Source organism: Vanellus vanellus (assembly GCF_965231255.1).
Source record: "Vanellus vanellus genome assembly, chromosome: 7".
Classification (NCBI taxonomy): domain Eukaryota; kingdom Metazoa; phylum Chordata; class Aves; order Charadriiformes; family Charadriidae; genus Vanellus; species Vanellus vanellus.
The window spans coordinates 5,775,442-5,789,253 of NC_138912.1; the positions used below are offsets into that span (position 1 = coordinate 5,775,442).

The window sequence follows — 13,812 nt, forward strand, 5'->3', positions numbered from 1 at the left end:
GCACTTGTTAAGGATTTTCCTTTCTCTTTCTTTTTATATGAAATCCTTCCACCAAAAGACATGTCATAGGAAAGATCTTGTATCTGAGTATGGCTGAAATCCCTTGATTTTCTGTGACCTAAGAAGATACTTCACGTGCTACAGAACATTCCAACTCACGTTCTCCAGCAGGAAGGACACACAGAAATCCCTCTCTCACTGTGTACGTATGCACACGTCACTTGCTAAGCCAGTGTCAAAACTGCATTTTAAAATATGGAGTAATTTTGTTATTATTTTTTCAATTTAACCTGTAGATTCAGTAGCAGAATTTTGGGGCTCTCTGACAATTAGAATTGTCTCTATGACAATGCTGCGTGTAGCCACGGAGAGGGCCGGACCGTGGCCCCCAGTTTGTGCAGGTGGGGAGGGAAGTCAGGTCGATCGACGCCTTTTTCCATCCACTGATGGAAATGGATATTCACATACGGCTTTTCTGGTACAGCACCTGCTTGCTGCTGAAATGGGATAACATATTTTTCCAGTTTACCTGTTACCTTTGTGCATAAAGCAACATATTCTATTCCTTCAAGTTCACTAATGAAGTACCTTAGTCTTTAGGTTTTACCTGCAATAATTAAGAGTAGTAATCAAGATGTTTTTAAAGATTTTTTTTACGTAAAAGAGAGAAAAAGGTTTTCTTTTATTTTAAAAGAGGGTTGGGGTTTTTTAGTTGGGTTTTCTTGTTTGGTTGGTTTTGTTGGTTTGTTGTTTTTTTGTTGTTGTTTTTTTTTTTTAAATAAAATAGCAGAGCCATAATCTACTTCTTACAGCACAGGAATGTGAAAGTGAGTAGATAATGTCTGAACCGAGGTTCAGTCCTCCTCTCCACAATGTGCACACAAATAGACCTCATTAATTTCAACACCACATGCTGCTGTTCCGACACAGTTAAAAGAAATTTTGTCAGACACTATTCCACAAGTCATCCACTCGCTCACAGTTCTTCTCGCATAGCCTAGAATAATAGAAAGGATCCAAACCCACTGTGAATTTTGTTGCAATCCCTTCTGAGTTCTCACATCACACCTTATTGAAGAAGCTGTGTTAAAAATTACATCATACAATGCTCACTCGAGATAAACACAGGACTAGACGCTCCTGATATCACATCTGTAGACAACACGAAGAAACCAGCAACAATAAAAGTCTAGGCAAGAAAATTTAATTAGAGCAAGAATAAGCTAAACAGCACTTAGAAAACACCATGCTGCATCTTTATTTATAGAAGAGACTCTCGCTAATTTGCTCTGTATTTTTTGTTCATTTTCAAACATGGGAGTCAATTGACTATTACTTGTAGTATTTATGGAGCAAGCCATTCCTTCTCTTTTTTGCCACATTTAACCACAAACACACAAAATAATGATCAATTCCAACATAATTAGGACGTGCAGCCTCAAATCCAGTGGATTCTCCTACCTGAGCAAAAAGCATCACAAGATGTATCAAAACTACATAACCCGTATGCTTGAAGGTATGTCCCAATATACAACAACTACGCAGGAAAAAATACATCTGGGCCACAAGCTCAGACATCTCTCTAAGTGCATAAACACAAACCACATGGTGCTGTCCACAGATCTGAGTAAAGGTAAAAGAGCCGATAAATAAGACTACTGCTGGCTCAACTCGGTACCCTAACTTCAGAAAAATGTACTTTAGTTCCTCCTCAAAGACAAGGCAAGAAAAAACGAGAGATAAAAAAGAGCCATTAGATCATCAAAGCTGCCCTCAAAAGAAAGGCCATCCTGAAGATCAATCTGTTGAACTGTGTGTATCGTATTTCAAAAGCCTCCTGCAGCTTAATTTGCTGGATCTCATAAAGAGATTGCTGGAAAATATTAATTGCGGCAAAAGAAACACAAATTTCTTCAAGCTCATATAAAAACGTGTCAAAGTAACTGCCAGGATGATAAAAGCTCTTAAAGAAAAAAGAACATTTAAAGCATTTAATACATTCTTATGCATATTTTTATATAGCCATAACACCTCACTAATATAGTTATTCTTTCTCTAGTTCTCTCTCACATTTGAGTAAATTGTACAAAAGAATAGTAATAACAGCTTAAATAGTAAATAGTAAAAAATAGTAAATAGTAAAAACAGCTTAAAATTTCCAAAGATGACTGTAAAAATACTTGGAATTTAACCAGTGAACTTGCGGTAGTGGTCTGACCAATATCGTCCTAACTCTGGAAACACTCCACACGAGCCACAGCCGGGCTCTTTGGCAGGACCAACCAGTGAAAGTCCTCGTGCTTTTACTTCAAAAGTCAATTTTACAGAGCTCCAAACTGATGCACAAGCAGTAACTGCTATTTCCTGCCTCCAAACATTCCTATTTTGAGACAATAATATAACCTGACCAACAGGATGACGGTATTACCCAAAGTAAGTCCGCCAGCGCTACAAGTTCCACACCTAATTGCTGGAGAAGGTAAGCAGTTAATTGGGGTAATAATAAGCGTAGGGATTTGTAAGTCACTGAACCTCGCACAGAAAGATTGCAGTCTGCAGGGGAATTACTACTAAATGTAGGTCACCGCAATCTTAGTGTAAATATTTGAGAGCCTGATGCACCTCCCTCTTCTCTTCCCGTCATCCTTCACAGAAACCAGAGGTCTGACAGAAAGGCAATAAACGCACATGGATTATCCAGCTGCAGTCACCTCACTTCGAGAAGGTCAAAGCGAAAGAAAATAGAGAAAGGCGCTGCAATGAAAATGAAAACTAGTTTTTATCCTACTGTTTAGAGGAATATGTATCGAGCCCTGCTGAAAACCAGCTTGGCTTTACAAGCGCTCAGATACTGCTTGGGTGCGCATCAAACAATCTACTCTTTTAGCTAATTGAGGTGCACGCAGATAGGTCAACGGAGGCAAAACAAGACCTATTTATGCGTGCAAATACATTGAAAATTAAAATCCAAGCACAAGTTCCCTGCTTGTAAAGTTTTACTAGAAAAAACGGTATCCGCGTTTGAAGGCAATATTCCTCCTTCACTACCATGAGAGCCCCCCAAAGCCGTGACGCACTAATCCCGTTTGTTCCCAAGCCTTTCCCTTCAGTTTCTCTCCTTTCCTTGGATCTTACTTCAACACCCAACTCTACATCTCCTCAGCATCTGTGGGGTGGTGGACACAAACCCTATCGTCTTTCCGTTCAAGTTGCACCTGGAAAAAAGTGGCCACAGGACATCCTAATGGAGACTGTTTCACAGAGAAGCGTTAATTCATCTCAACGCTGGGAGATAAAAATCTTTGGCAATGCAAAACCAGACGACTAGTCCTGCTGTTGTTGAAGTGTCTGACAAGAAGTTTGGGAGCGGCCAAATAACTTCCCTCTGTCTGAGAACAACAAACTGCACGTCCTTATTCTCGGCCCTAGCGCTAGCAGAAAATGCTTGTATTTAATCTTTATTTTAGGTAACTTGCCATAACAAGTGCTTGTGTCTTTATTTAGCATCCTGGTCTTGTTGCCCCATCCTGTAATGGTTTAGCAAATGGTAAATGTAATTATACAACACTAAGGAAACAACGGAGGCCAGCCAACCAGAAAGGAGTTGTGCCAGTTAGCATCCGAATTTAAGTCACTGCAGGTCGTCTGGTGGATCCTATTATCCTTAATCCAGGCCGTCAGTCACTGTAGGTCACGAGGGCTGTCATCACAGGCTAATTTTACATTAGCAACCTCCCACTGAAACAGTGAAGTTACGTAAGGACACAAGTCCTTCCCAGCCTAACACGACACCCACAGGATCCAGCCAGAAGCATTCCTGTGACTGGACCATCATGGGGCTTTGCGAACGCCAAATTGCTGCCGATTCTCTGTCCGAGGGCAGACTTTTGCTTATTTTTCTCTCCTCATCTCATCGGTTTTGCTATCTTTATCTTACAGATTAATGGCATTTTGTAAAATTCACATGAAATCCATTCCCCGTTTCCAAGTTCCAAGGACTTCATAAACTTGTTCTATATAAAAGAGAATGCTGTAATGATGTTAAAAGGCACCTTTAAAATAACACTCCACATAATCAAATACATCCTATAACATTTTTGCAGCTCAGAATCTTGCCTGGGTAACACAAAAGAATTCACAAACGCACGAACCTATTCTCTTCAGTCTAAAATAGTACAATTTGTGAGTTTCTGAATTGCAGCAGGAAAAACGCAGAGGTCTAACAGAATTCTTTTGTATAACTTGTGAAGAGGATCTAGGTATTATTATGTGTTTGATCTTGAGTGTTTCCTGGTGATGGAGAGCCTGAAAGCTGCGTGTTGCAGCAAAGCGCTGGGAGGACGAGGAGGTGGAGAGAGAATAAGGAGGTAGAGAGGATCTAGAGAGGGTCCCACCTCACCCTCTCCTGACACCCGCCACTCGGGGCAACGGAGCAAGGGGAGGCAGTCACACACAGGCTGGCACTCCAACAGGAAAATGGTATTTATTTTTTCACTCCTTTAAGGAGAAGGTTAATCTTGGTTACTAATGAAGACAATGGCACATTTTTCTTGATTAAATAAAAGATTATAGCCACATACTTTAAAAGACCCATAAATCTGCACGGAATGAGTTTACTTCGGTAAGTACACGTGCACCATGGAAACAGCTGGCTCGTCGGCTATTTAAGGTACGCAAAATAAATCAAATAAGATCATTATTTTCTCATAAAAGTACAGTTAAGCTGAAAAAAAAAAAATCTTTACTTTTATGAACTAGCTACTTTATTACTGATCTTTAGAGCACCAAGCAATTCTACCCTATAACCAGCCCAAATGTTGTTATGTTGTAACGAACTTGAGATGATATAGAACCGGGCAAAAGACTCCCCACTGAGTTATTAATGGCCAGTATAAGAAGAGAAAGATCACGGAGAAGAACACATCAGAAGCACATTCTCATCATTTGGAATAAAATGTCCCGCTGCAGCAGGACACTGCCATCCCATCCGCGTCCCATTCATCTGATACCACCTCCCAAGAAAGCCACTAACATTTCTGGCTGGAGTTTTTTATTAAAAGCAGCATGAAGGGCATCATAAACTGACCGCACAACCGGCTAACCACCCAACCCAGTGCACCAGAGTGAGCTTTTCTGTCCTGTTCCAAACACAGCGAGGACCCCGTGCATCCCTCGAGCCACGCAGAGCATCACTCTGAGAAGGCACTAACCAGCACCACAGAGAAGTAACACTAAAATAAAAAAAGCTTTAGATCTTCGTGAATAAAGACACATTGTGTCGGGAGGCCTTTTTTCCTTGGGAGCTCTACAGCCCTTCCAAGCCTGCTGTAGTCCCTTTCTTCAGCAGCCTGAAGGCAGGGTTGATTGAACTTCTCACTTCTGAACTTTGAGGGTCAAAGTGTCTGATTTCAAGCTGAAAATGCCAACAAAAGGCAAAATGCCCCTACAGTCAAAATCTATAGCGTCTCGATAAGAAGTAGGTTTGGTATTGTTTTGCCATCAAACATTTTAGGACGAATCCTGCTGCAGACAGAAGGCAAATGGCTGCCTGATTGCAGGATCTGTCTCCTGCGAAAGGTCTGTGCCTGCCTGCTTCTTGCCTTCAAATCTGCCTTTTGTTAATTTGGATGTAGCAGAACTCTGTAAGCGGAGCAGGTGAGAGCATTTCCGTGTGCAGTACTGCTTTCGGCATGCTCTTTGGTGTCACACTGAGGCGCGCGCAGCTTGGCACTGCACCCCGAGAGCCTTAGTTACCTTGTTAAAGAAAAAGCAGCACTCGGTTTCTTAGTCTGTGCACACTCACACACACGTGGCAGGCACAAAACAGATACCTCGCAGCGGAAAGAAGACAGGGTAATCTGCCTGGCTAACTTCAGCGCTTCTATCCTCATTGCAGCAAACTCTAACTCCTCCTGTCAAGTGTTCGGTTGTGAGCAATCCACAGAAAAAAAAATGTATTAAGATCACAGCAAAAATGTTTAACACATTCAAAAATGGAATGTTATATTTTAACGTATAATTCTGACAATTCCTGGGTGACAAACACATCCCGTATTCCTCTCACGACTAAAACATTGATACAAAACTCCAGGTTATGGTTAGTTTTGAGGTAGCTGTATAGACAAATAATTTTTATTAGGAGGTCAGTATGAACAATGCTCCTCTCCTTTTGTTTTCATTTTATGTGAATTTATGCCAGCTGCCATTCTCAACTCAAACTTTGCTGTTTTAAAGTTTCCCTACAAATATTCTAGAAGATACATCCTGACCTACAGAACTGGTCTGCAGATCTACTCGCTTTTCCTAGAAGAAGCCATGCTGAATTAGGGCCTAAATCTCTGAAAATGAATCTGTGCATACAGACCTACTAAGGCCAGGTGTCAAGACAACTCTTGGTGAACACACCAAGTCCTGTGTTCAAGCTTAAAAGATTTGTTTTATAAAGACTTCTGCAAAATATATGCATCGGTGGTACACGATAGCTGCAAGCGTTGATGAAATTTAAATTTATGTATTATATGAATTAAATTAAAATATCTCTGTTCCTTAAGTTCCCGAAAGGCCAAAGATACTTTGGAAACAATCAAATCATTATTTTGCTTCTTTCCCATCTGCCCACCAATCCTCTCCCCACCCCTTTCAGATGAGGCAAAGCATTCCTCTACCTGTGTATAGACAAACATACAGAAAAGTGACATTTATATTTCTGCTACAAACCTGAAGTTTCTGAGCAAATACTGGGGGGTTCTTTTCTGCTAAGTCAGGATCCAGATATTCAGGCTGATCACATATTGAGGTTTTCTTAGATATCCTATTGAGAAGAGCATCGGCAGAGACAAAGGAGTCTTCAGGAGATGTCTGAAGGGTAAGGAGGACATAGAGTAAGCAATAGAGATTTTGTCAAAGTAGTTCAGGCCAAAAGCAACACACGTGTCTGCAGATCTTTGATTCCTAGTAATTTCTTGCCCCCCTGAAGATTACTTTTGAATACATGATCCACAGGTGTAACGGACAAACATCAAGAACAATTCTTCCTAATTTAAAAGCTGAGTCAACTTGCCAAGACTAACATGAAGTAAGTAATACTAGGACCTCTAAAGCAATGGCTCTCAAACAACGGACCACAGCCCGCTCTCAATTCTCCTATGACAGTTTTCAAACCATCACCATAGGTTTTGTTCATACAGTAGCTTATATTCAGTTCAGGCATTTCTAAGGCAGTCCAAAAGCTTTGAAGACCATCAAAACTGGGGGGAACCTCAGCAAGATTCTTTGCTGCCTTTGCAAAGTCTTTTGCCGCTGACTGGGAATAAACTGAGTTATGTTCACAATTATAACAGCATAATATGGGGGTGGACAGAATTAGAACAACAAAAACAAGACCTCTGGGATTTGAGTACGCAAGACTCCCTACAGTGAGAAAAGTATTGAAGCTCGTGAAAAATATTTTGTGAGATGGTATCAACAGCATCGTTAATATAAATTAAGCATAGTAATAAAGTGAGTTGCTTCTTATTTTGACTCCTCAGTAAATATACTGTCATATAGCTTAACATGCCTAGAGCTGTAGGCATTTGTGAAACAAGTTTGCCTGGAAAAGTGGAGGCCTTGAGGGAACCATCATGAATTTGAGAACCAATGCTCTAAAGTCTATGCAGCGCAGGTCGGAAGCAAGGAGGGGCTCACCACTAATTCAAATCCAACCTGGAGAAACCACTGAAAACAGTGATTTAACTGGAAGCTGGAATGAGTTCTAATGATCAAAAAAGTGAATTTTACATTACCAGTATCAGATGACAACAATACAGTCAACAATTTTTGCAAAAATGTGAAAGGGCACCACCAAAATTTCGGAATTTCACAGCACATGCAACAGAACAAAGTATGTTCCTATGTTAATATAAACCCCCTTATTTTATATATATAATATTTCTTTAAATATTGGGTTATAACACAGTGTAAAAAAGGCCTGTGTGAGAAAAATGCACTTCAAAGTATCAACTTGGAATAAGTTAGCACAAAAACATGTTAAGCCACAGTAAGAATTCAGAAAATTCTTCTGAATTCCGTCAGTTCCATCTACCTCCCTCCCTCATTTGTGTCCTACCACACGCTGCTACCAAGACCTTTAACTATCAGCCTGAGTTTCACTCTACTTGAGAGATCCACCTTTGCTACCTCTTATATGACATGAAAAATTTTTGCAGGGAAACATCTTATCATACAACAAACTCTTATCATAAATTACTTACTATTTCAATAGCCTCTGGAGTTGTTCCTAGGGTCATGGGCTCCAGGTCTTTCTGCTTTGACTTGTCAGGTGACTGTAAAAGCGCCTCTTGGCTGGCAGCTAGGACTCGGGAAGCTGGATGTTGTACTTTCATTCCAGAGGATTGCTGGGCTTCAGGGTCTTCAAAACTTGACCTGGAAAAAGATTGTGTACGTGCTTTCAGGGTAGAGCGCAAGGTCCACACAATTATGCTTCTGGTAACAACTAAGCAAGTCCTCTTCGTTACTTTCATGTGTATATATTTTTATATCCTCACATTGTTTCTACTCAACTTTATATCGTTATATCTCATAACACTTTGCAGTATCTTTTCAAAGCAATGCACCGAAGTAATCTAAATAAAGCCAGTTCCATCAGAATTGTTATGCACATTCCTTAAATATTTCTCACTTGCCTTTTTACCCCTTTCTCATTATGACCTACATCTCTTCCAACAAACAACTTTTGCTAACAAGATCAGATGTTCTCAACAAGCAAAATTTTTGGAAGTAAATACAACCCCCACATCCTGTTCTTACGAACTAGACTCCTTGTTCTGAAAATATATCTAGGAAAGGCCAAGTGAAAAGTGGCAATTAGGAGATTTCTAGATTGATATGAAAATGACCTCAGCATCTGAGAAAAAAACTGTAAGTACGAAACCATTGTCTAGTGAAACAGTTGCGACTGTGATTCTATTTAGTAAGAATACGAAAGAGAAATATGTCCTTCTTCCTTCCCATTATAAAACTTCTGTATCTTTGCCCTCTATTCTCTATCGTATGTGTACACAGATGGGAATCTATTTTTAAACAAACAACTTGGCAACACGGAGGCAGTGGGGGGAAGAATTGCCTGTGTACGTGCTATGACGGTAACCCAGTTCCCTGACATCCTTTTCCACTGCTGAATTTGCATGCAGTGACATACCCTGAGCACGGTGTGGTGGAATCAGACAGTCTGATGGGAGGTGATTTGACTGGGCTCTCCTGCTGTGCATCAAACATTAGGTATAAAGATTGTTTCTTCGGGGTGCTATCATCCTGCTGGCAACAGGAAAAGACAGACTCATTAAGCAACTCAACCGTTCTCCATTAAAGCTAATTCGGGTCACTGAAGCCTTAAGTGACCAAATGACTTGACAGAGAACTAATAATATAGGACTGTAATATAGTCTGTGCTAACTGATACTGAGAGGATCCCTTTAAGGAAGAAATCATTAAAGAACAAAACCCAAACAGTTCAGTATTTGCAATGGCTCTTCTTCTCCCACTCTGGGGTTAATCAGATTTCTGGTCCTGTCAGGCAGGAGGCATCCCTTGACTGAAAGTTCTACTGAAATATTCATTGAAAATTCTCATCAGTTTAAACACCTGACACACATGCTTGATTTTGCTAACTTTCCCTATGGATATACCCCCATTGGATCTAGTCAAGCTATCAAATCCATGAACTAAAGAGAAGCAAGGTAAAAGAACTGATAACGTATAATATCGCATTCCGTATTTCACAATCATTCTATGTATTATTTCCTGATTCCCTCCACCTTCTTAGAAGTTTTACTCTCAGTTTCTTAAAATAGTTCAATAGCTGGTGTAGACAGCTCTGTCCTCTGCACTGCTGGAAATACTGATTTGCTTTTAATCTCCAGAAAGGACTACTATGATGCTAGCTTACAAATAAAATAATAAAATGGAACAAGCTCTACAGGATATAGGACAACAAAGCACATGCAATTTATCCCAGTTATGCCAATTTAAAGGAACTGGTTTTGCAAATCTGCTGCAGGCACATTATAATTAATTTAAGGGGTAGTGAGGCTGACGGCATTAGCAGGATAGTATATTACGACAAGGGAATGCAAATGAATGGGAATGGAAGTGAGAACTTACAGGCACAGAGGAGCCTATTTTCTCCATATATTCTATTTCATATGAGTTGCCATATTCCAGTTCTGCAATAGAAACAAAAAAGAGCCATTAAATACCTGCCATGAAATGATTTTTGCAGAAGTAAATGAGATCTCTTCTCATTTACAAGGGCCACTCCCATTCTGCTCAATACTTTTCTATGAGGTATTAAAAATAGAATATACAGAGAGAAAGCAGAAGGTGCACTGATTTTCAAAAATGAACTATGACACATTTCAGGCAAATTCATTTGCCTGAAACATTTCAGCTTTATCAATTTGCTGAAAATTCTGCCCCAGGGGCCAGAACGTTAACAAAGTTTCAGGGCACTTTCAGCCCACAGATAACTTTCCTCTATCACGTTATCATAGAAAACACATTTTTCAATAATTGGTAATGCTGATACCAGTTTCCTTTAATGTACGCAAAAAGATTTTAAAAGCTGTTGAGAAATGAAGCAATTTCTATTTCTTGATGTTTATCACACAGTTCTTAATTAAAAAGGACTACTATGTTATTACTTAAGATAAAAAGACACGTAAAATACCCGTACGCTTACTGAACGAGGGGTGACCCAACAACCCAGCTCACTGGGCTGTTTTCACATTTTACTTACAGAGGAAAAGCCTAAGGCGGGAAGATTTACAAAGACCCCTAAATCTAAACCCTAATAAAAATGCAAATCTTCACTGCTTCTCTACTTCTAATCTCCTAATTACACTGGAAGGAATAACCAGCATTTCCTTCCAATCCGTGGTCAGCCAGTAGTGGGCTGATATAGAGGCAGACAGATGAAATACAGCGAAATGGAAAAAAGAGAGCATATCTTCCAGCATCCCAATAAAAAACGAGACTTTGTTCAATGACACCTTAATTTAAAAATTAAAAACATCATTAAGTTGTCCTAATGCTGTATTTTACTCTGTTTCCATCAGTTAATTCAATAAACCACTTGTATAATTTCATTTCTAGTACAGATAAATTCTAACGAATGGCACATTAGCATTTACATTAAGATAAAAGTATGTGCTAAAATTCTTCTAGCTTCGGGCAGCTTCCGAAAAGTAGGGCTTGTATCAGGAAGATGGTAACCCTCGTTAAAAGGTTTGTTCTTTAAAAACAAACCACCCTTAAAGATAACATCTTACTGCTTTGTTAAAAAAAAAAAAAAAAAAAAAAAAAGGTTTCAAAGGGTGCAGTGTGCGTTTACAATGCTCAAAACGTTTTTATAATAAAAAGCACCGCAGAGGACAAACGCTGCAATGCCACAAGTCTGTATTTTGTCAAACAACCACTGCAGAGGAACAGCCACAAACTCTCAGTACCTGACATGTGGGAGATATTAACAGTAAAACATCTAAGTGACGAGACTGCTGCACGAGCAGGCTCCGCGCATTTAAATGCCTAGCAGCATGTGTTTTAATGGTAACAGGGAGCCAGGCAAGATGGACAACCTCCTGGTATCGGACACAAGCTTCCACCTAGTGAAAGCGGAATCAAAACTGAAACGACGAGACTCAAACCACCTCCTAGACGCAGCGCTGCCGGAGAAAGCACGAAATACCAGATAACAGCGCCCAGCGTTTAGTCGCTGCCTTTCTGCGTTTCATTTACCTACAGGTAGCCCAGCGAGGCGCATCCCCAGTGACTAAGGACCCCAGAGAGCAATGGGTGAGGGAGCGTACAAGCGCGGGCAGGAGACGCACCGGCGCTGTCCTCTGCTGGCACAGCCGGCGGTCATCCTCCATCTGCCTGCGGGGCTGGTAGCGGCTTGCACTGGCAATCCAAACTGACGTTTGGGACAACACGTATTTAACTTTACCGATTTAGAAAAGGCAGAACACAGATGGAAACACTTCAACTAGAAGCAAAAGGAATAACATGGCTCGCTAAACGCAGTTTGTTCCGTCTCATTGCTCTCAGAAGTTTCCAGCACTATCAGACACTGTCTCCTCTCCTAGGTACCTCCCCTAAGGCACCATCTCCCCTCCAAAATCTTAGGCTCCGGTTACCTCTAGACAGTCAAAATTACCAATGTCCGGGATATCCCATGAAGTAAGATAATTACCTTTTATAAATACATACAACAGACTTACTAAGTGATGTCCTCCAACTCCTCCCACAAATAGCTGCGAGATTACATCAGAATTTTCTGCTAATAATTACTGCTTATTTCTGGTCTGTGCAACACGAAAATGGCAGCAGTTAGAAGCAGCGCGTGCAACAGATGAGAGCTGGATGTATCGGCTGACTCAGTAGTTGGGCTGTATCTGTACAAAAGCCGTGTTAGGTTACAGGATAACACTCATACCCGTGTCTGGGAGGGGTAAAAACATTCGCACTGAGAAGTAGCCCTGGAATTACTCGTGAGTTTCTCAGTGCCACAGGAGCAAGACTGTCAAGGGAAAAAAATTATTATTTTTAAGAGATCTGAAAAGCGGAAGCATTGTTGATTACAATTAGCATGTAATCTGAAACCCCGACTATACGATGCAGCATACATGAGACAAGACAATTAGCATTTAATTAGACGCTTTGCTCACTTTCTGCTCTCCACTTTGATAGCTAAAATGATTGCCTTAGAGTATCTCTCACTATTCTTTTGTTCATTTCCTTCCGTATAATTTCCATTTTCCCGGATTTGGGGGGCTTATTTTCTAAAAAATATTTCTTTAAATTACTTTTTTAATACAAATTAAGTGAAGCCCATGTCTAAAATTTATAATTTGACATTAAAGCCAAATGGATTTACCCAGACTGAAATACTTATCTGTACAAAAGACTCTACAGATTTCCGAAAAGCCCAGGCCACGCAAACATACAAACACGTGCATATGAACATGTGCAGTCCCATTAAAACCACTCTGATTATTCATGCCTTTCAATGTCAAACACATTTGACCTAAAAGCTTAGCAGTTCTTAAATAGGCAAAAACTCCTCAGACCCAGTCTAAAAGGGCATAAAGTAGCTTTAATGGTAGATCGGGACATGGGTTGAAAGGTTAGGGAAAAAAAAATAAATTCTGATCAAGAAGAAAAAGTTTAAGCCAAGTTAAACTCATACGTTCTTCCCACCCACAAAGCTGAAGATCGGCCCTTGGAGCAGATGTTGCAAAGCAGTATCCCCTCTGGTAACCCCAAGGAAGGCCACACACAAATTTTCTAAATTCTGTCTGTTCCACATTTCACAGATCTGGAACGACAGTTCTCTTGACAGAACCTTCCAGCTTTAGCTCACAACGGCTTATAGGAAGGTACGACAGGAAAAATCTTAAGAAGCTTATCTAGAAGGCAATTTTATCTGGTATGTGAATGGCAACTACCTTACACAGGGAATATCCTGGACATTTTTATGCATAAAGATACCTGGATCCTCGGAACCCCAAGGAGAGATGGCACGTTATGGGTCTCGATGCAATACACGAACTTTGAGCAGAATTTTAAGGTGGGACCTTCTCCCATTCCGGTTAGAGGAACAGGCTCGGGCAAAATGAGTAGTTCAGTGACTGTGGATCCAAGAGCACTAACTGAGAGCGGCATGAGACCCCAGTCTCCCGTGAAGGCACAGAGAGAACAGGCAGCACGCACAGAAGACCAGAGCTTGTCTACAATTTACCATACAAAGGAAGCAAA

The 13,812-nt window shown here is 40.5% G+C and overlaps 1 protein-coding gene across 5 annotated transcripts in view; it reads right to left on the bottom strand.

Moving 5' to 3' along the window:
* Window positions 1-13,812, bottom strand: part of TACC2 (transforming acidic coiled-coil containing protein 2) — a 150,577-nt gene that overhangs the window by 17,411 nt on the left and 119,354 nt on the right. For 4 of the 5 annotated variants that reach the window (XM_082486493.1, XM_082486492.1, XM_082486494.1 and 1 more), the window contains 5 exons: window positions 10,162-10,223; window positions 9,200-9,315; window positions 8,253-8,424; window positions 6,718-6,858; window positions 5,832-5,912 (listed from right to left, as the gene is read on the bottom strand). In XM_082486493.1, the coding sequence (XP_082342619.1) occupies window positions 5,832-5,912; window positions 6,718-6,858; window positions 8,253-8,424; window positions 9,200-9,315; window positions 10,162-10,223 (572 nt within the window). The remainder of the gene's footprint in view (window positions 1-5,831; window positions 5,913-6,717; window positions 6,859-8,252; window positions 8,425-9,199; window positions 9,316-10,161; window positions 10,224-13,812) is intronic. The other variant, XM_082486496.1, reaches the window with a different exon arrangement.